Source organism: Microtus pennsylvanicus, chromosome 15 (genome assembly GCF_037038515.1).
Source record: "Microtus pennsylvanicus isolate mMicPen1 chromosome 15, mMicPen1.hap1, whole genome shotgun sequence".
Classification (NCBI taxonomy): domain Eukaryota; kingdom Metazoa; phylum Chordata; class Mammalia; order Rodentia; family Cricetidae; genus Microtus; species Microtus pennsylvanicus.
In genome coordinates this window covers 70,238,914-70,260,604 of record NC_134593.1, presented here as the reverse complement: position 1 = coordinate 70,260,604, position 21,691 = coordinate 70,238,914, and the positions used below count along the sequence as shown (strand labels likewise).

The window sequence follows — 21,691 nt, the reverse complement described above, 5'->3', positions numbered from 1 at the left end:
TTCTAAGCTGTGTATCCAGACCTGACGTATTGGTAATTCTGATGCAGAGTCGACCCTGGGTGAATGGTTTCTGATAAGGAAATGAAGGCAGTGCCTGCCCCCACGTTCAGTTCTGATCCATCGCTCCTTGCTACCCACTACTTGGTTAAGGATCTCCATAGGAAAGAGTTTTCTGGGAATATCCTCATGCCCCTGACACCATTTCCCCCCTCTTTAGTTGTTCGTGTGGATCCTGGAAGTACAGGTTACAGCAGGCTAGAGTGGCTACTGCAGGGTGACAGTGACTGTGGTCCGAGCAGGCACAAATCATGAGGAAATCACCGCATCTCCCCTGCTCCCAGGTTGCTCCGTGAATGACATCACCCACACAGAGGTGAGGAGCCACTGCACCCAGAAAACAGCAAAAAGCAGCTGCCATGGCTACTGACAGCTGGTCAGTGATCCTTGGAAAACAGGATTAGAGAAGGTGAAGGCTTGCAGAAGTCTGAATTAAAAAAAAAAAACCTCACATTTTGAATAAACCTCACTGAAATAAAGTCCTGGTGTTAGATAAAGTCCCCATCACCCCCACACACCACCAGATCCCAGAAATCCCGGAGAAAAAGGCCAGAAATCACTTCACAAATGTCAATTTTATTGACACTAGTGCACAGCTGCATACAATGGTTAGGAAAGAATGGAACTTGTTAAATAGAAATAGTGACACACTGGAATTGCAATTGTTTCAAGATACTACGCTACCCTCTTAAAAAAAATTCACAGAAAAATGTTACCACTATAAACAGAAGTTAGAAAAGCAAAAATTCTGGCAGTTTGTGTCAGATCGAAACATCCCATGCATTTGTGAGAGGCTGAGAGTCACTGAACTGTCCACCAGTCACCTGGTTACATGTGGGGCTTACCGTCAGCTTGCACGAGATCGGGTGGGCCAGGCATAAGGGACAGCATGCTGGGCCTGGGGCTGCAGTGCGGACAGAGAGAGGTGGAGCCAAGGATAAAGAGTGGTTAGAAAGCTAGCTTCAGATGGGGCAGGCTGCGAGGAGACCGTTACCAGCATGCTGTGGACAGCTTCCAGTGACAGAGAGCAAGCTGCCACGCAGAGGAGAGATAAAGTGCACACATTCAGAGACAACCACATCCACCCTCCACAGGTGAAAGGGGCGTCCCCTGGCTAAGCTCCCCCTTGAACGCTTGCAAGTTAGCTGACTGGGCAGATTGGAAGCCTAAGGCCACAGACGGGTTCCTGGAGAGGTGACCTGACAACTTTTAAAGAAGAGAGTTGGTTAGATCTGGAAGAATTCCCATTGGATAGGATGATGGAAGGCCGGACATGGATGCTCTGGTCACCCAAGGTACAGATAAAGTTGGCACAGCTCAGGTCTGTCCACAGGGTTCTACACACGCAACCTAACCACATCTGATCATCTGATTTATAGGTGCAGTCTGGGGTAGTTAGTTCCCTTTTCCCAAGAGGAAGAGTGCGGGGTGTGTAAGCCGCCAGACCAAGACGTGGAGGAACACGGATACTCTGACCTAGGAATCCACCAGCAAGGCTAGGAAGGAGAAGGCCCAAGTTTCTGCAGTTCAGCTTCACAAATACCAACTGGACCTATGGAGACGAGAGGTTTTGAAACTTTCCAAGTGTCTTAGGGCCCCAAGAAGAAGTCACTGCTCGCCACTCGGCAACCAATGAGATATGCTGACAAGAGCAATTGGTGAGTCATTACAATTCCCTTATTGACCTCGGGACGGGATGCTGACAACCCTGTGTCGAGAAGCAGGCGTGAAGGGTTTGTCTAAAGCAAGCCATAGTTCAAGGTTACACAGAGCTAGTGCTGTGGCTACACAGAATTGGTTTTTGGATGAAGTTGCCCACGTTTCCTGGGGAAGGATTAACAAAGCTTGTTCAGCCTGCTGTCTGTTTGGAAGGCACAGTTCCAGGGGGTGGGAGCAGGGAGAAGAAACACAGGATTCATCTTCACCCTTCCTTGCTCAGTGCAATGACTGAGCTTGGGCTTATTTTTTTCTCCCAAATGACTTTTCTCTGATAACAAATGGACATAAGGTAAATTTCTTATCAGTGAGCTACAGGCAAATACATCCACAGGGCCCTCTGAGGAAGTGCCTGGACATTAAGGCAAAAGGTGGGAAGAAGTTTAAATATATTAGGGAAAAGATCAATTGCTCACTAAACCTCTGGAAATTTTGAATGGCTTAAGAACGATTTTTTCCTTACTTCTAAAAGTTGCCCTGCATTATCTTAGGCACCAGGGCCAGTAACTCTCAAGCCCCTGTATCTCCCAACCATTTCATTTCTTCTCGCACTCATCTGGATGAAGAGGTCCGAGTTTATGTCATCCCCAGTGGACAGCAACCCCAGCCAAAAGCGCTCTTGAGGCGTGCAGTTCCGGCAATTGCCTTTTCAAATCTCCTTAAATGGACACTTCGCCGCCCCACAAGTAATTATGTGACTTCAAATTAGCCCTGCTATATTTATGGATTTCAATCTATCACCCAGCTCACAGCCTGCCTTTATAGCTTTATCGTTTTCATTTAGAATACATTCATAATTCTTTTCCTGGCCTACGGGGAGGCTGAGCTCAGAGTCTAGGGACAGGCTCTTCATCAGAAGAGATGAAATAAATGGCCGTGGGCAGAAGAGGGGTAGAGGCTTCTAGAAGTGAGCCAGCTTCCTGCCTGTCCCCTCTGAGGACTGGGCACAAGCTTCCCTTTGACCATCGACATCTTCAGCTGTGCCAAGGCCTTGTAAACAAACTTACCCGATCCTGGGAAGGAGAGGGGCAGGTAGTTTAAAAATGGCATTTCAAATACTTGTAGACCTGTCCTGTCTTGTAAATAGTCAATAAGCTGATTAATATCTAAGTTTTAACTTGATAGGGTTTTGTGTGTTTTTCCTGTAAAAGAGAAGTAGAAAATCTCACAATTTAAAAACTAGAACCTCACCATTTGTTAGGCACTGAAAATGAGAACGTGAATGGCCATATTATTTCTACTTTCAATTTTCCCACTATTCCCTCAGATAAACTTACTTCTTTTCCAAGTTTCTAGATCCTATGATTCTTTCTCTCTTGTTCATGACTCTAAAATAGTTTACCTAGGTACTCAGAGTATGTCAGAGGCATGCGTAGGAAAGACAGCAAAAAATTCAGGGCTCTTTTAAAACCCACAACCTCTCGTTAAAAGAGAAGATAACAGAACCTCACTGGAGGTGGCCGATTCAGAGAGCTCACCATCACACTGAATCAGAGATGGCTTGAGGTGACATCGCGTCTCTCCATGGGAATAGCTAGCACTAGCTGCTGAAACAAGGTTCCCACGTGAAAAATCAGAGCAGCTGACCAAGGCTAGAGAGTATCCGCTTCTTGATACCTTAGGTGGCTGGGGGTAAGTGACATGTGCCACTCAGACCCAGTGTCTTAAGGAAAACAGCTAAGCATCTTGTCACACTTCACTATCAAGCCATTCAGAAAAGCAACGGGGATGCAGAAAAATCCCGACTTGCAGAAAAATCGAGAGAAATGTCACTAATGTCACTAAGGGTCAAATGGCAGTGGATGCACATGGCTGTTCTTACTTATACGGCAAAGACATAGGAGAAGTCCTGCTTTGTTTCAAGATGGCAGGGAACTGGTGAACTTGGTGGCGCTGTTTGGGATGAGGAACACGGAGCCTCGTACCAATAAAAAAAATTACCATCGTGTATGAAGGACAAAGATTCAGCCATCAGTGGGAAGGAACAATTACAGTTTTTTGTTTGTTTTTGTTTTACAGCAAGATGCCTGTTAGAACAAGGTTATAAGGCCTCGAGTTTAGATTAACATGAGATATTAATACCATGCAAACAGTTTACATGAGTTTGGCCTTCCATGCTTGGTCACCAAACTCATGCTTCTCAGAGCCAACAGAGAGCTTCCTGGTGATAGAATCCATGCTGTGCCAAGGCAGCGCGCTGGCCCGCAGCGCAGAAGGCAAGCAGAGCGCATCCGTGCGAGCATGCAGTGAGGGTGCCCGCTGACAGGACAAGGGGCTTACCCGCTGGAGAAGCCGCAGCCCACACTCTACTCCCTCCCGACAAAATCAGTCCACACAAGGGTCTCACTCCCATTGAGAACACGAAAGTCTGTGTCCTCTGTTGGTCAGCTGTGTGAGCCCCCAGTGCAAGCTGCTGTCAGGGATGCGCTCTGCTCCAGTGACATCCGTCCCCCCTTTACAGCAATCCTGCTCTCTTCCAAGGGCTGGCCCCACCCCCACAGCTACCCCTGTAAGGAGAGGAGGAGGCCACAAGTCTGCCTGCCTTCTCCCAGCACCCTGATGAACGTTTCTGTCTGCCATTGAGTGAGCAGGATTGCTGTGTTCTAGAAGAAATGAGTACTCCAGGTACAAACTGGTATTTAAGCAGGGTTTTGGGCTGTTTTAAAGAAAGGACATCAAACAGTGCTCCAACAATGCAGGGGACAGAAGGTACGCCATGCTCCGAGGATCAAGACAGAACGTTGAAGAGAAAGGTTTCTCCCCCAGGTAGGTACATGCCGGCCAAACACTGTGTACAACGGACAATGGAAAGAAGGTTTTCTCAGATTTATTAAACAAATGACAAAAATGAGAATGAAGTCCCCAGCCTTTCTACTTGAGGATTGATTCAATGCATTAGAAAATTTTAATACAGCATATCATTGGCTAGAGGATTAAGTGCGCATACAGAGAGAGCAGGAGGAAACTGGGTTAAAAACATGGGCCAAGCTCGTGAGAGTTGGTTAGTTAGGCCTGCAGCAGCTTCCCAAGGCAAGAGGAGGTGAGAGCAAGGGGTGGCCCCTTATCCACTCTGGGTGCTTCTGGAGAGAGAGGCTGCTCATCCTTAATAACTGAAGGACTAAGTGGCCTTCCTAGAACCCCACAGGCAGAGGGGTCAAAGGAGCGACAGGTGCCGGTGCTCTTCTGTGAGTGACAACAGACAGGCCAGCACTGCACCACACACTCCTAAGGGACCTTCTAATGTCTGCTACTTGAGAGCCAGCTGACCCAACACAGACTCGAAGCCTCAGAGCTCCCTGTACCCTGCGTGCCCCATGCCCACTCCAGTCTCTGTACACGTCCTGTTCCATTCTGCAGTTTTCCACTGCCCTTCCGTATCCTGAACCGGCTCTGCCCGGCCCCAGCAGGAGGCTCAAGGATCTCCTGGCACCAGCTCCCGCAAGCATCACTAGCTTGGCTCCGTCAAGCTAACCTTTCCAACCCCATCCCAATCGTGCTAGATCAGGTTTCCCAAGCCAACAGCTGAGCTTCAATCCTCCTGCCGTCTGGAGCCATCGCAGAGCAACAAACCTGACCAAGAGCCCTCATGAAGAAATGTAAGCGCTGCCTTCCATGGGGAGTTACTGTCCAATACCACAAGAGGGATGCAGGGGAGCCTCCTTTCAGGCTATGCTGGGAGGCCAGCATGGGCTCGGTGTAGTCATCCTGAAGAAAGGAAAGCCTAGGCTCTTTGGAGAGTTGGCCTCCCTGGCTTCTGGTCAGGGGTTTAATTGTTTGCATGGAGAGAAAACAGTTCATGTGTGACAGGCTTCATGGATGGCCTTCTGGGAGTGCTATGCTGCTCATGCCTAAGGACCCACACCTTTCCCTGCCCCTGCCACAGCTGGCCCACGTACAAACCCACACTTTCAACCCTTGCTGCCAGGAGACACACGGAAGTCTCCCTAGGTTCCTAAAGGAAGAACCACACAGCTTTCTGTCTGATTCATAAGGATCTTTGCTCTAGACTCCGTGTCTGAACTATTAGGAAACTTTAAAAATGCTTTTCACTGTTACCTCTTTAAGAGAAAACTGATACTAAGTGGCATGCTAACTGTGGTCAGAATGTCAGGACTTCCTGCTAACAACCAGCACCTGGTGGTTCGTCTCCAGTGAACTCATTTCCCTGTCTGACATTTCAGCTGATCCCACGGAAAGGGGTGGATTAAACTAACAAGAGCGGTGCCAGTCACTGCTCTGAGAAGCCAGCGCCCCACTGATCATGCCTTTCCCTCTGTGTGTTCGTCTGGGTTTGGCCAACGTGAAGCCATAGTCTGTTCTTCAAAGATCAAAGGGACTGGCTCAATTATCAGGACGTTTATGAAAACTCCTGCATTTCATTTTCAGAATGTGCAGCAACAACAGACAGACTGGAGCCAGGCCATGGGGTGAAGGCCAGCCCTGAGGGATGCAGAGGAACAATGAGAGAGGGAGAGAGGGGGGGAGGGAGAGGGAGGCAGGGAGGGAGGGAGAGAGAGGGAGAGAGGGAGAGGAGGGAAACGGAAAGAGAGAGAGAGGGAGGGAGGAAGAGGGAGGAAGGGAGGGGAGGGAGGGGGAGAGAGAGGGAGGGGGAGAGAGAGGGAGGGAGAGAGGGAGGGAGAGAGAGAGGGAGGAAGAGAGAGAGGGAGGGAGGGAGGGGGAGGGAGGGAGGGGGAGAGAGAGAAGAGGAGAGGAGAGGAGAGGAGAGGAGAGGAGAGGAGAGGAGAGGAGAGGAGAGGAGAGGAGATCAGGAAACAAGTTCCTTTGGGAATGTCAAAGCAAGGACTGGAAATTCTGGCTAACCAAAGCAAAGTACAGGGCACAGGCAAAGCCAAGCCATCAAGACAAGAACACAGAAAGCAAACTACACCTGCCTGGTTCATTCCTGCTCAGTGTACCTGAACTCAGAGGCTCTGCACTTAGAGTTACGGCCGCCCTTGGATGCCCATTTTAAGTGGTAAAGCCAAGCATAAGTACATGGTCAGCGAGTCCAGACAGAGCAACGACAAAACAGACCTCTCGGCACATTTGATATCATTTTACCAATGCTAAGAACGTTTCCTGTCTGGATTTTATCCCTTCTTCAGAAAAGGGCTGATGACACCGGGTCAGGATGACTCCAAGGCTAATGCGACCCCTCCAACTCCAGGGGACCAGCTGACTCCACATTCTTGTTATAAGTGTGAAACGGTTTAAACCTTCAGCAATGTTCGAGCAGAGAGTGGTTATTATTCACATCTGAGGCACAGGCTGAGCAGCACTGTGTGAGGAACTCCTGGATGTGAAGTGCACATGGAGGAGAATCCGCTCCACAGACTTCCTCGTCTAATAAAACCCCACCGATGGCACCCAGATGACCATTCCAGGGGGCTGGGACAGTTCATGCTCTGGATCTCATTAAATGCATCTCCTCATGCTGAAGGAATCTCTTGCCCTTTCAGTTTGCTCTTAAGGAGGATCAACTCGGGAAACCACAAACGCGTCGATACATATTTCACAATAAAATCCTACAGAATACAATAATCTAAAGGGGCCCTAGCATAGGAAGCCCCTGGAAATCCGAAGGATCCTCCATTCTAGTCCATGCTATGTATTTTTCACAGCCAACCCTATTATTGGATTCCCTTACCTTAGTTCACTTGACACAAAGGTAGGCCCTTTTTAAGTCCCAGGTTGAGACTTTGTGGGTTTGGGAAAGCCTCGGAGCCCAATCTACAGTGGCTGGGAAGGGGTGCTCACTTTGCTGTGCTTCACACGGGGACAGTGGGGAGGGTGCGTGACCTGCAACCCCGCTACACTCAGCGCCCCGAATCCTGACTCGCGCTCTGGAGTCTATGAGCAGAGGATAAGCTCCATTCTCAGCATGACAGGTGCGTGGCCTTGGAACAAACCTGTCCCCAGTTCTTTTAGGCACTAATAACTTGCTGGGACTGTCGCCTTCACAAATTCTAGCCAAGAAACAGAACTGAAATTGCCCAGCTGGTACGAAACCACTGAAGAGGAAACTCTGCCTTACACAAGCAAAAGGTGACGCCAGTCACCTGGGCACACAAGGATGGGTCAGCCGCTTGAAAACACAGAGGTAAAGCCACTTCTGTGGGAAAAGGCAAAGCAAAAAAACTGCAAGAACATGCTTGGCTCTCCAGGGTCATAGGTACGATTTCTGCTGTGTTCACACGACAAGATCAACAGCACGCATTCCTGTTTCAGTACAGACTTCTGTCTATGGAGAGTAAGGACAAGCCCTCTAGAGAAATCACTGTCACAGTTAAACTAATCAAATGACTGACTTGGCTCAACTCCTAACGGACGTAAGTTTTCCTACGGCAAATTGATAGCTTTTCTTAAGACCAGATAGAATATACAAAAACAAGTTAAATCTGACAGCCCCCTATAGTAGGAAGAGCGGCCATTCGCATATAATTATCCTTGTCATTCAGGATTTTCACATCTAATTTTAATGAGAAATACAGACAAGCGTCTCCAAAATTAAAATGGGGAGTCTGGAAAGTCTGAGGGCATTAGGAAATCATGAGAGAGAAGAGCAACGCCAGGTGACTAAGGGGATGGTCGCAGTTCTGAGGCACAACACTTGGCGCCTTGCGAAGTCGCCTAACCCCCGGAAATGAGCTTGCTCACCTACAGTGAAGGTTTGCCTAGGTGAGTGCCGAAGCCTCCACCCGGCTCTGCAAGCCTTCTGAACATACAGGTTATCTACGGTAAGGTAGGGGAAGACTGCCTCCGCGAACAACTGCCGACCCCTCTCCAGTTAACTGGATCAGCTATGAAGGAAAAAGCAAAAATGCTTGCATAAAAAAGAAGTCTTCTGAATATTTAAAACTTGGCTTCTCAGTATTCCTGCTGACAAGATTCTGAGATCCACAGGCCAAGCTTGACTTCACTTCCTGAACAAGCTCAGCTTTCCGTCTGCGATGCAGCCACAGGAGGGGAGGGGGTGTCTCCTAAGATGTTACAACTCTTCTCAAAAGTTTGTCATTACTTCAGATCTAAAAATGTTTTTCTATGATTAAAAAATTATCAAAGACTGAAAAATACAAACGGAGGCATTTTAAGACAGCAGTGACCCTGCTAACATTCTCACTCCACCCTAGGAGAGTCTCCAGGGTTGGCAGGTCTGACAGAGAACGGACCCTGGCTGTCCCCACAGAGCCATCTGGGAAGTCCAAGCTGGAACCCTGGCCAGCAGATCCAGTCTCTTGGGTGAGAATCAGGCACTACTTATCTGAGAATGGCTCAGGGGACACCACAGGACAGTCAAGGAAAACCAACGAGAGAATTGAAGCCCCAGCCCCTTGATCTACAGCGCAGAAAGGCAGGTGCCAGGCAGGGGCCTGCACAGTTTTGAAAAAGTCATAGAAATATCCAGGTGTCAGCGTTCCCAGTGGGGTGGCTGTTCATCAGAGCACAAAAGCCAAGGGCAGTGATGAGGCTAGGCACTGTGTGACAAACAGGCGGGCAGGCACGCGGCTGGCTAACCTGCCGGAGACAACAGTGCCCATGGCGAGGTACTGATTTTTCTCTGCCTTACCACTCAGGAGTATTTCTGGTTCACCAAGAGGTTCTGAGAGTCAGAGAGCCATTTTCTAAAAAGAAGCCTAATGATTTGACCCAGTAATGTAAACCCCAACCAACGGAGCAAACCCAGGTAAATAAATGGTCGTGTTTGGGGATCTGACAACATCCACAGCATTTCACAGGAGACCAAAAGGACCCCACGGTCTTCCCATTAAGATTTCCCCTTTCTCTCCAGGATGATTTTACCAACACAATCTCAGCTTCCAACCAACTTCCACTTGGCCTCAGATTTGTCCGTGCCTCCTTACAAGGTCCCAGAAGACGGCCCCCCTTTTACAGAGGGAAAAGGCATGTGAAGGTCAACACTTTTCTGTGACCTCAGTGACATCTCAAAACTCGCAGCCAATAGGAGGGGAACCTGCACACACAACTGAACACACAGAGAAAACGACCAAGTCAACATGATACACTGTTCACACTATCTGACCCATCGTAAGCTAATTCCTACTCCCTTCGGCCAGCAACGCAAACCTTCAGCAACTCGCTGTTAGTCTTCCTGGACACTTCGCACCATGCTTTCTAGAAAGCAAGCCACATGTGTGACGTTTGTGCTCCTCAAAAGTAGGGGGAGTCAGGCATAATCCATAGATGTGTGCCTATTCCAAACGTCGTCTAACAAATGTTCACCAGAAACGAACAAGTCACTGAGACGGACCCTCTGTGCGGCAACCCGGATTCTACGACTATGGAATCAACAGCTGGCCGCCTGCCTCCTCCCAGTCTTCCTCACTCATCCTCCCCCTCCTCCTCACTCAGCCGCAAGCCATGCAAGCCCTTCTGACTCTTCCTCTTGGACGCAGAGCTCGGACTGGTTGGGCAGTCAAACGCCAAGGACTTCCTTGAAGGGCTCACCATGGCAGAGTCCGAATCACTGGATTCAGTCCCACTGCCGGTAGAACACTCGGTCACTTGCAGAGGCGCCCGCTGACCCACCACACTGCTGGCGCACACAGCCTGCGTGAGGGAAACCTCTGCGGTGGGGCCTGTCCCAGAGGTACCATTGGCTAGCATCCTACCCTGGGGAGCAGCCACATTGGCCAACCCTTCTTCCTCTTCCTGGTCACCAAGCCTCTCCATGGCCTCTGGGGTGGGGGCTGCCTGGCTAAGGATGAGAGGATCTGTCTCTGACTTGTTATACCTACTGGGAAGATTCCGCAGGTAGGGCCTTTGCAGGGCGGGGGAACAGTCTTCATAGGGAGGACCCTGCTTTGGGGTGGTATCTTCTCCCATACTCTTTCCCCTAAGGTCATGTCCGTTTTCAGAAACATAGCCTTGGGACCCAGTTCTGTCCCAGCTCATATCTGGGCTTGAACTTCTGCTGCAGGGGGACAGTGGGGTGGCCAGGGGGCTGTGGCCAGCGGAGGCCCTGAACATTTCATCTATCAGGGAACTATGTCTCGGGAGCCCAGGGCTCCCACTCAGATCAAAGGTAATATCGGCTGAGTCGTCATCAAGGAACTCTCTAGAAGGAGGCCGGGAAGACTTGGTGGAGGGAGGGGAAGTCCTGTGCCTAGCCTCTGCTCGCCTCTCGTCCCTGGACAGCAGGTAAACACCACTGGTCAAATCACCCTCATTGTTGTCATTTGTTTGGGAGCGTGACTGGGACCCTGGTTCTCTGAGAAGGTCGTATTCACTATCTACATCACTACAGTCAATGAAGGGAATGGAAGCACTGCTGCCTCCGGCAGCCCGGGATGCTGGACCTGTGCTTGGCTGTGGGGGCTGACGTTGACTTGGCTGGGCGCCCTCCTTGCCACCCTCCTCCTCTTCCTCTTCTTCGGGCGGCACCACGGCGGGTCCGTCTGCAGCTCTGCTCCCGGGAGAGCTCTTGGACGGAGGAGCGGGGCTTTGGTGTGGTCCCGACTCCAAGGTAGAGACTTTCGCTTCCTTGGCTTGCTGGCAGCTCTGGCGGCCGGGAGACTCAGACCCTTCTCCAAATGTAAGGCTGGCGTTCTGTGGAGACTGGGCAGAGAGAACAGGGAAGGGCAGAGGGAGATGGTTACACCAGAGCGGAGGGCAGAGAGAACAGGTGAAGGATGGAGGGAGATGGTTGCACCGGAGTGGACAAAGGGTGAGGAAGTGCGGTTTAATTTAAAAGTCTCTCCTTCGAATTCCAGAAGCTGGAAGGAAAGGCACGGAGAGGCCAGTGTGGCCTCCTCAGAGCAGGAACTGTGTGCTCAGGCAGAAAGTGAAACTCATGACCTTCGAGGTGGAGATGCGCACCAGGCTGGGTCCCCAGCACACGAGCTATACACTGCTTTCCAGGACCCTGATCTCAAGTGGGGATTCCAGGGGTCTATGTAGCGGATGGCTCTTTCGGCCTATGAAAGCCTTCCTAGAAGGGCCGATGGGACAGCAGAGAAAGCCGTGACGAAGACCCTAGGAAAGTCACAGGCAACTGCACTTGAGAGAAAGGATAATATGACAGGTGCAAGTTTGATGTCAAGAGTCACACAATGAGAACACCTTCTCAAGTTCTTTCTCAAACCAACTGCTAGTCTCTGAGAGAAAATCCTGAAAACAGTGTACGAAGACGCCAGTGCTGGGGTCAGCGAGCACTTGCCACACTCAGAGTAAAGGTGACAATATTTCCTGCTGTTGCCTGATCACTAACACAAGTCCTTGGGATTCTGTCGGCAGAGTCTTCTCAGCAGGAACTATACCCAGCATTATCTCTACAGGTCCCTATCAGTCACAAAACATTTAGCTGGTAGGTAGGTTTGGTCTCATGAACTGCCATGTGTGTTTCAAGTCTCAAGCTCAGAAGATAAGCCAGCAACTGAGAAGCTGCATGACAGCCTTGCTGCGCACAGCCAGGCTCGGTTCAGAGCCAAATCCCAGAGCAAAGAAAGGAGACAGGACCAGAAAATACTGTCGGCAAGCCCAAAGCTCAAAGAATTGAGGAAAAGAGCTCCGGCTGTCCACGACTACCCACTGACCTGTTTTGGCACTTCTGAGTTCGATGCTGTGGGCTGTGAAGAAAGGCTCCTGGTGGAATGGATCTTGCTGTGTTTTCTGAGGGAAATCATACAAGGTAGCTAAAGTTAGGACAGCTCTGATTAAATGAAGCAAACACCTTCTGTTTGACACATTAAGTCCCTTTTCGATCAGGAAGGTACCCAAAGCTACCTTTGTGTGTGTGACATACGCACAGTACCTCAGAACATCTGTGTCACTGGGGATTATATGTCACTCCTCCTGAGCATCCTGTCCTAGCTGCTGAAGGACCACGGATGCCTGAGCTCTGTCTGTTAGCCATGGGGAAAGTCAAGGGATAGGAGTAGCCACCAGGCATCTGGGACGGAACTGCAAGCTAATAACACGAGCATCCTTGTGCCTTTGGTTCACTATTTTCTAGATCAGATGTATGACAAGGGTAAGGACCACGTAACATCTTATTCTTAGAAAACGTAAACCCAGGAGACAAAGGCCTGTAGGGAAATGGAGACTCAAGGGAGGGCCTAGAGGGCCCCCGGCACAGGCCCTCGATTGTCCTCTGTATCCACTGAACAACTCATGGGATGGTTTAAATACACCCCAGTGTACACTAGTCTCTTCTTCACAAGGGAAGGTCCCAGGGTGTCTGTGGACCGTCAGAGCTGCCTCCTGCACGGTCATCAGCATCGCAACTGCTAACAGCTAGGAAAATGACAGGAGTATTATCCTTGGATACATCAACAAGGCTGTTTCTGGTGAGCTAGTGGCTTTGATACACAGAGGCAAAAGTTTCCTGACATCCTGAAACACCATGAGGGATTCATGGCTTATTTTTAGCAAAATTAGACAAAAGCATCAAAATGACTTGAACATCTGTTAATAGGGAGTGAGATCAATAAGATGTAAGCACCCTAATTCTCTAGAGCTCAAAGACAACAAGTTAACAAAGCAAATTAGTGTTGCATGTATTGTATGCATGCGTTTATATAAAATGACAGCATGTATATAAAAGAGGTGCCACACACCCAGGGCAATCCTCCAGTTTTTTAAATTAATAAGTATTGAAACCCAGAAGGAACATAAATCTAGAGGTTTCTTTTTGAAAAGAGAGGTAGGAATTAAAAAAGGTTGCGACCCAAGGTAGTTTTATCTACTTCTGTTAGCTGTAGGAGCAACAAACAAAAAGAACTAAATATATCAAATACTAACACATGTTAGCATCCTGTCCTCTGCAGTTTAGGAGCAGAAGTATTTGGATTTTGGAATATTTACACTTATACAACGAGATGGCATAGAAACAGCATCCTAGTCTGAACGTGAAATTAATTTGTTTCTTATGCACTTTAAACACACAGCTTGAAGGTTATTTCATATAATATTTATAATTTTGTGTATTTTTGACTGGGATCAAGTGTGGAATTTTCCACGCAGGAGTTTTAGGGTGGAGCTCAAAGTTCAGATTCCTCCAGCTCTTGTCAATGTGAAGTTGTAAGAACTCGAGTATCCGCTACGTCCTGTCTATATTCTAGGGTGAATATCCAATGCAGTAACACGGGAAACAGAAGGAGATTAAGAACGGCACTCACAGGCAGCGGAGAGGGCGGAGGCCATGATGTCACTCCTCGCCTTCACCTTAGTCTCCCTTGGGAGGCCGAGAAGTGCGGACAGGCTCTAGGCTCTGGAGCTCAGGAGACCTGTGCTACTCGCTCTGTGTGTTAATCTCAGGGTTTCCATGTTTAATCAGAGAATAAATGACCACTGACCATGCAGGGCCAGCATGAAGCCAGGAGCCCTGAGCAGAGCCTGGTGAACACCTTAAGCCACGAGCGTCTGCTGCAAACAGTGATAGCCACAAATCCTGCGGGTTCTCTCCCGACCTTACCTGACTAAAGTTAACAGAAACCTCAAGCTGCATCCTCAAGTGTGTCCTCTTGACCAGGACAGGCCTGGAAGACACTGTCATCTCTACACTGGGCCCACTCGGCTCTCTATCAGCTCTCCCCCATTACCTGCTACTGTATCCTCTCCTCACCCTACCTTGAGGGAGCACCCAGGGTCCTAAAACGTGGTCCAACCCTCGACTTGCCGAGGTTGACTGTGTGGTTGACTGACTCACCCCAGACTGGATGAAGGAGCATTAGCTCCTCAGAGAGAATGGCACTGGCTAGAAAGGGCTCCTTACCTTTCAAACTGCACCTTCTTGTGGCCTCCTTCTTTAACATAGTCGAGAACTTGCTTCTGAGTCCGACCACTGAAACAAAGACCAGGAAAGCAAAGGGAGATGACTTGGAGGCATTTGCACTTAAACACATCTTCTTGCCGGGAACCTTTAATCCCAGCAGAGGCAGGCAGATGGCTGTGAGTTTAAGGCCAGCCTAGTCTACAGAGTCCCAGGACAGCCAGAGCCACACAGAGAAACCCTGCCTTGACAAGAGAAAACCAAAACCACATCTTCTCAGGCAGGTAAGAATAAGAGCAATTCTAAGAACCTTTGGGTTTCTGTCCATTTGACCTCTTGCTATTTTCCTTATAGATAATAAGACAAAACATCCAACTAAATAAACCCACGTAACCATGGTTGGTCGTGAGGCTGCCGTCCCGGGAGTCTGCATCTGTGAGGGTGGAGAAAAGGAACACTGTACTTAGACCAGTGTTCCTCATAGCACAGTGTCAGTATTGTTTGAAAAATAAACAAAAACGTGATCCTAAGATGGCCAAGTCTTTGCCCGTATATGACATGATGCCTGAGAAATGACACTCTTGCCTACATAAATAAACCGCTTTCTGCAGGAGAGGGGCTAGGGGTTGACTCAGTGGTAAACGCTTTCCTGGAATGCACAATACCCCTGGACTGAAGCCCCCAGAACTGTTAAAAACCACACTCACACAAGGAGCTACAGGCAATGGGCGGAGGAAGAGTCAGTTTTCCCCGGGGACAGCCTCTTACAGGTTGTCCTTGCTCCAGTGGACGGTCCTACACCCAACCACATAGGGGCAGCACTAAGTGGACACAGTGGGCTTAAGAGAGAAATGAGAAGCTGGGAAGGGAACTACAGGGGAAAGAATGGGCATGGGTTCGAACAAAACACGTTGTATTCATGTGTGAGATTCTTAAATGATATAAAAAGTTCATCTCGAGACTTATGCTGGGATTTGACTGTGAACGGGAGATGGCTAAGTCATTCCCAAAAGCTAAAACAGAACCTCGAAAGGCAACACAGAGCAGGCTGGCATAAGCAAGCCAGTGCCTCCATTGGCCGTAGACCCAACCGTGGTTTGCCTTATTCATCTGCTGTGACCGCAATAGCCATGATGGGTGGAGTCTCAGGAAAACGTCCACATGGCGATTACACGGGCTCGTGAAGCGGCACCCTCACCTGAACCGGAACGACGACCCTCGGCTGAAGAGAACTGGCTTTGGTTTTGGCTTGGGTTCTTCAAAGAGTCTAAAAAAGGCGTGATGCTCCACACAGATTTTCCAGAAGGCCTTGCAGAAGTCTCGGCCGGCCATCAGGAATTCCAGGGTGTCTTGGTATGAGCTCTGAAAAGAAATACAGCTTTTATTTTCCCTGTACCGCTCATAAGCATCCTGATGAAATGTGAAAAAAAAACAAAAGAAATTAATTTGTCCAATAAAATAGGAACTGTGTATTTAATGACAAGATCATTAATCCAAAGATTGAGGAAAATATGCTCGTTCGCAATGACGAGGCAGGTCCCTTTCCTGCCACCTTCTCTGCAGACTCTTAGGAACTACTGGGAACAGTAGTGGACTCCATAAACTGCATTTTCTTGGCTTCTGCTGCCTCTTTAAAAATAGTTCAAGTATAAACACACATCCCTTCCTTAAAATATCTGACCTGTGTCTCTTTTTTCTGTTTTCTTCCTCATGGCTCCTATCCAGGTTGACCTTTTTCCTCATTTTATAAAATGGTGGATGTCACAGGCCTCCAAGTGATCCCAAGAACTACGGAGGAAATGAAGCCCCTACTTGTCCAGTACAAAAGTATTAATGACTCTCAGGTGACGAACTTCTGTCTTTTGATTCTGGAAGGAATATGGCAATTTTCTACTCCTACGCTCAATGTTTCCAACTTCAATGGCCATGTTACATAAACAAAAGCTCCCAGAGTCCTCAGCATTCCCAGCAGCTCTGGCTATTTTGGGGGTTCTCAGAGTTTGCACAAACCCAACTTCAGTGTATGCTGTGGCCGTTCCCACATAAATGGGTTTCTGGAACTGGAACTGCATTTTCCCACAGAGAATCACTTATTGGGGGGTTTGCTTCCCAGTCAGGCCTATGAATCCACTCCACACAGTGTATCTGAATTCTGAACCTAGACTGCCCCGGTCAGCCCTGCCTTATGGGATAAAGGATCAGTTTCAGATGGGGTCATACATCAGGAATGTATTATGTATGCATCTCCTGTGTGGCTTTTGGCAGATGAAGAAGACACTCTTCTCTTTCTGGAACCCACCTCAGGGTAGGTGGCAGTTTTGGGGATTCTGGGGGAACTAAAAGAGATAATTCAGTCCACAAGAACGTGCTTCCCAAAAGTGCAAGGCAGCAACAGGAACGAGCAAGTCAGGACTGCTTCTGAGCAGGGGAGGATAGCCAGGACGTGGCAGACTGCTGACTGGGGTCCCAGGGCGGGGCCGCAGGTGGACGTGCAGCCACAGCCTGGCTCAAGTTGTTTGTCAGGAAGGTGAAGGGTCTTCTCCTTAAGTATGCATCCTTTTATCCCTCCTTGCAGAACTCAAGCTATCTGATACACAGTTCTCCCCAGCCCACCCTTACAGGCCAGCCGCCAGGAAAGCCTGCCTCATTCACAGCTCGGCTGGTCCCCCCATTATGTTCCCGAGTGACTTACGTTCACATCCGGTCGGAGCTTGATAAGAAAGCGCTTCCTCTTGAAGCTCAGTTTCCGCACCTTGGCCCAGTTAAAAGCATTGATTTTCGTGAAACCCTAAGAAGGAAGAGCAACCTGTGAGCCTGGCCATACACACGAGGCCCATGGGAACCCCAGGCGGAGAGAGGGCCAGGGGCCAGGTCAATGGCTCAGGAAAAGCCTTTGATGGATGATTCCCAGGCTCAGTGTCTACTGACTGCCATATTCTCTTACACTGTTATTGCTCACTAATTATAGAGTTTGGCATTCAAACCATGTCTGCCTTCATGCGGGGAAGGCACTGGTCAAGGTAATGAAAAGAAGATAAATAAAAACGAAACCATGACAACCACCATACCCATAACAACCGTCTCTCGTGGAGGTGGAGGACCAGGTATTGTATTTAGACTGTATCTCATCAGACCACACACAAAACTCAGCAAGACAGATTTATTATCTTCATTTCACAGAAAAAGCGAAACTGAAAAAATGTCTCTGTGAATGTAAAAGGAGCCCTAAGAACGCCATGCCCAGCCATCAGAAGTGGTGGGAACAGAGCAGCAGCCGCAGACCAGGGATCCACGCCACAAGAGTCCCTTCTGCACACAACTTAACTGCCTAGCAATGTTCAACATTTAGATCATATTAAACACACCCAAAGCACAGGAATTAAATCACGGTACTTCTTTCCTCTCTCCGTGACCTCTGGAAATGCTTAAAAGCTTGTTTTTGAAATTTAACAGTCATGACAGAACACTAGGTTTTACTGTTCTTTTTCTTTCTTTTTCCTTTTTTTAAAAAATTTTGTTTTTCATGACAGGGTTTCTCTATGTAGCCCTGGCTGTCCTAGAACTCACTCTTAGACCAGGCTGGCCTCAAACTCACAGAGATCCACCTGCCTCTGCCTCCTGAGTGCTGGGGTTAATGATGTGCACTTGTTAAAAGTTTGTTTTATTGCTCTTTAAAATCAGGTATTCGTGGATGATCTGTGCGGGTGAAAACTACTTCCTCAGATACCATACTACTTTTCAAAACATCCTTCCTACGACACCCAAGCTCCAACTGTTAAGGATGTGGTTGTGCGATATTTAGTGTGTGCCATGAACAGATTCTATTCACGAGCAGGGGGCTGCTACAACTCATGTGTGTAAGTTTGTGTGTGAGTTCGTGTGAGTGTGTATTTGTGAATTTATGAGAATATGTGTGAGTGTGTGAGTACATGTATGTGGTATGTGAGAGAGAGGGGGAAGGAGGGAGGGAGGGAGGGAGAGAGCGTGTGTGCACGCGCTTGGTCACAGAGACAGGGTTCTATTGACCCTGTAAGCTCACTGACTGGGATGGCTCTAGCAACCCCTCTCCTATCTCCTCCCCAGGGCTAAGATGTCAGCTGCAGGACACCAGGCTCAGCCTTTTAAGTACATGCTTGCGACCGCAGGTCTCCATGTTTTCCCGACTGAGCTGCCTCCCTCTCCAGCTCCTTTGTAGCTCAGGAAATAAGCAGAGCTGTCCGAGCTCACAAAGGCATTTATGCTGCGTGCACCCTTACAACTTTAAACCTGGGCAGACTCTGAGCAACTTCATAAAAACAGGTATCACTGTCTAAACAACCACTCACAAATAGACTACCTACTTATGCTTATTTTTAATTTTAAAATTACATTTATTCACTCATGTGTGGGAGGACACACAGATGTGGAGGCCAGCAGACAATACTACTGCATCCCAGGGACTGAACTCTGGGCCCTAGGCTGGAGAGCAGGTGCCTTTACCTATGGACTGATCTCACTGCTCCTGTCCTCTGTGCTTAAAGAAAAGCACTGTGGAAGGATTGAGGGGGGTAGATTGTGGTTTGGATACAGTCTAAAGGTTCATATGCTGGGGGTTTGGTCACCAGGCGACATTAAGAGGTAACAGGATATAGAAAAACGAGTTGGGGCTGTGGTGTGTGCTTTAGCCCGTGAGAGAGAGAGGGGGTCGGGATGGTGGTGTGCTGTGTGGAATTTTAGTTCTCCACGCTGTAAACTTTGTTCTTTTCTGCTAGGTAGTTCGGGTGGTTTTGCATAACAGAAAAGGGGTTACCAATACAAGGGTGGTCATCATTGTGTTTTTATAAGATTCTAAATCTAGATAAATGCATTTGTGAAGCTGCACGCTAACTATGGGCAGGCATGCAAATCATACCTGAAGGCAGGCAGGCAGGCAGAGAAAAGCGTTGCTCAGAGAAAGCCATCCCATAGTACGGGCAGGGGATGAAGACCACGCACATCGACGAGCAAAGGACAGGACAGGCTAAGAATGCAGGGGCAGAGTCTGTCTAGTGCGGGCAGGGGATGAAGACCACACGCATCGACAAGGAAAGGACAGGACAGGCTAAGAATGCAGGGGCAGAGTCTGTCTCTCTGAAAAGTTATCGTGATGCTGTTCTTTCCCAAAAGCACATCAGCTTTTAAAACTGGGCAAATTAAAGTCCCGAATAAGCTGACTGAACACAAATTAATGTGAAAGGGGAATAAAGGATCAATTTTTAACTAAGTGTGAAGATGTCACCTCTGAGTATGGGAGGCGATCGTTCCTGTACACTGTGTTCTCAGCACAGGCCTACTGGGAGTCATTAGGGTCTATGTTCTGAAAGATCTATTAAACCCAAACAAATCTCTAGCGTGGAGTCTCCAAGCAGGACAAGGAGGAATGCAGAAACAAGCGGACAAACGCACACACAGTCTAGAAGCCGAAGGCTTTCTTGTTCACTTGGAAGTAACTACCAGAGGCCTGAGCCTGGCCACCTGCATGAACCTGGGGGAAGAGCCCACTCCCCTCCCTCCCTCCATCCACAAGGGAAAGGCGCTGTGTTCTCCACACCTGAAACACTAGAATTCCTGTGTTGGCGACAGCCAGGTTGATCTTGGTGCCTTCCCTGTCCTTGGCAGGGTGCAACCGGATTCCGTACATCTCCAGCCGCCGGGCCACCTCCAGGAGCTGGAAATCTGACTCTGCCGGGGTTTGTCCACTGACAAAGCAAGGAAGGAAGAGAAAGGCTGGGGGATTTGAATTCCCCATCTCTATTAATTTCAGATTAAGTGCTCCTCCTGAGAAATAAAAGGCACTTCATGGCGAGCCGCAGGGCTGCCCGATCGGATGGCACCCAGCTTCCACCCGCTAACCCCAAAGCCTCACAGTGAGGACAAAAGCCCCATTGCCAGGGTAACACGAAACCCACAGTCCATCTCCACGCCAGGCAGCTTTTTAGGATCTCAGTTTCCTCTAGATCACGCAAAAGTGAACCACTACTGTGTTAATCAAGTTGAACTTGGAGCAGAACGCAAGGCCCCTCCTAACTCTCTGGGTGCAAAGGCCTCGGAGCCACAGGGGGAAAGGTGTTCAGTGTCCTTTGAAAACATTCTCCTGACCAGACCAAAAAACGGGCATGTGAGGAACATTCTGCAGTTTCCCCACATTTAACACGATGCCTGGCTTGACACACACGTCCCTGTGCTCCATTGAGATGATCATCCGAGCTCCTCAAGTCTTACACACTCCCCTACGTTCAAGGGTCATTCTGTCTCAGAGCGAGGGTCTCAAACACTCAACTCTGTAGTTTTTGAGTGCCCAGAATGGACTATAATACCCCAGTGAAACTCTATACTCCTTCCTTCAGCCTTTGGTATATGTCGCTCAGCACGTGTGTGCGTGCGTGTGTGTGTGTGTGTACACCTGTATGTGCACACGTGCACACCCATGTGCCAGGAGGCAGAAAGCGAGAACCGGAGGGCAATAGGAACCCAAGCACGCAACTCACATGTGGCTGTGGTGGAACTCCACGATTTTGTCTTCCAGCGCATCCTGCTGAGGTACATACTTATTTTTTGCTAAGTGTTCTCTGTCCAAGGCTTCATCAAAATCCCCAATCTCGGCTACAAAGAAACAGAAAAGAAAATGGGCCACACAGGGCAAACCGTTCAGAATGTGTTACGGTCCCAGACTGGCAAACCCAAAGGTGACCCTGGATGAGCACAGCTGGTGGGGACCGTGAGGAGAGCAACCTCAGAGCAGGGATGGAGCGCATTTCACAGGTAGAGCAACACGGAAGGTGACTGCTGCTCCTCCTTGATGCTAGGAGTTGTGAAGAAAACTTCATGATTTCCCATCTCATATGCTGGTTTCTTCTTTGTTATAATGCTATCCTGACACACGGTAACTGCACACACCAGCAGGGCACCGTGTTTACGGTAACTGCACACACCAGCAGGGCACCGTGTTTACGGTAACTGCACACACCAGCAGGGCACCGTGTTTATGGTAACTGCACACACCAGCAGGGCACCGTGTTTACGGTAACTGCACACACCAGCAGGGCACCGTGTTTACGGTAACTGCACACACCAGCAGGGCACCGTGTTTACGGTAACTGCACACACCAGCAGGGAACCGTGTTTATGGTAACTGCACACACCAGCAGGGCACCGTGTTTACGGTAACTG

The 21,691-nt window shown here is 48.9% G+C and overlaps 1 protein-coding gene across 5 annotated transcripts in view; it reads right to left on the bottom strand.

Annotated features, from left to right (window-relative positions):
- Positions 1-21,691, bottom strand: part of Farp1 (FERM, ARH/RhoGEF and pleckstrin domain protein 1) — a 232,939-nt gene that overhangs the window by 29,787 nt on the left and 181,461 nt on the right. For 4 of the 5 annotated variants that reach the window (XM_075950066.1, XM_075950065.1, XM_075950068.1 and 1 more), the window contains exons 7-13: positions 21,010-21,124; positions 20,073-20,220; positions 17,196-17,291; positions 15,702-15,865; positions 14,507-14,575; positions 12,327-12,402; positions 11,091-11,349 (exon numbers count right to left, since the gene is read on the bottom strand). In XM_075950066.1, the coding sequence (XP_075806181.1) occupies positions 11,091-11,349; positions 12,327-12,402; positions 14,507-14,575; positions 15,702-15,865; positions 17,196-17,291; positions 20,073-20,220; positions 21,010-21,124 (927 nt within the window). Of the gene's footprint in view, positions 1-10,403; positions 11,350-12,326; positions 12,403-14,506; positions 14,576-15,701; positions 15,866-17,195; positions 17,292-20,072; positions 20,221-21,009; positions 21,125-21,691 lie in introns of all 5 variants that reach the window. The other variant, XM_075950069.1, reaches the window with a different exon arrangement.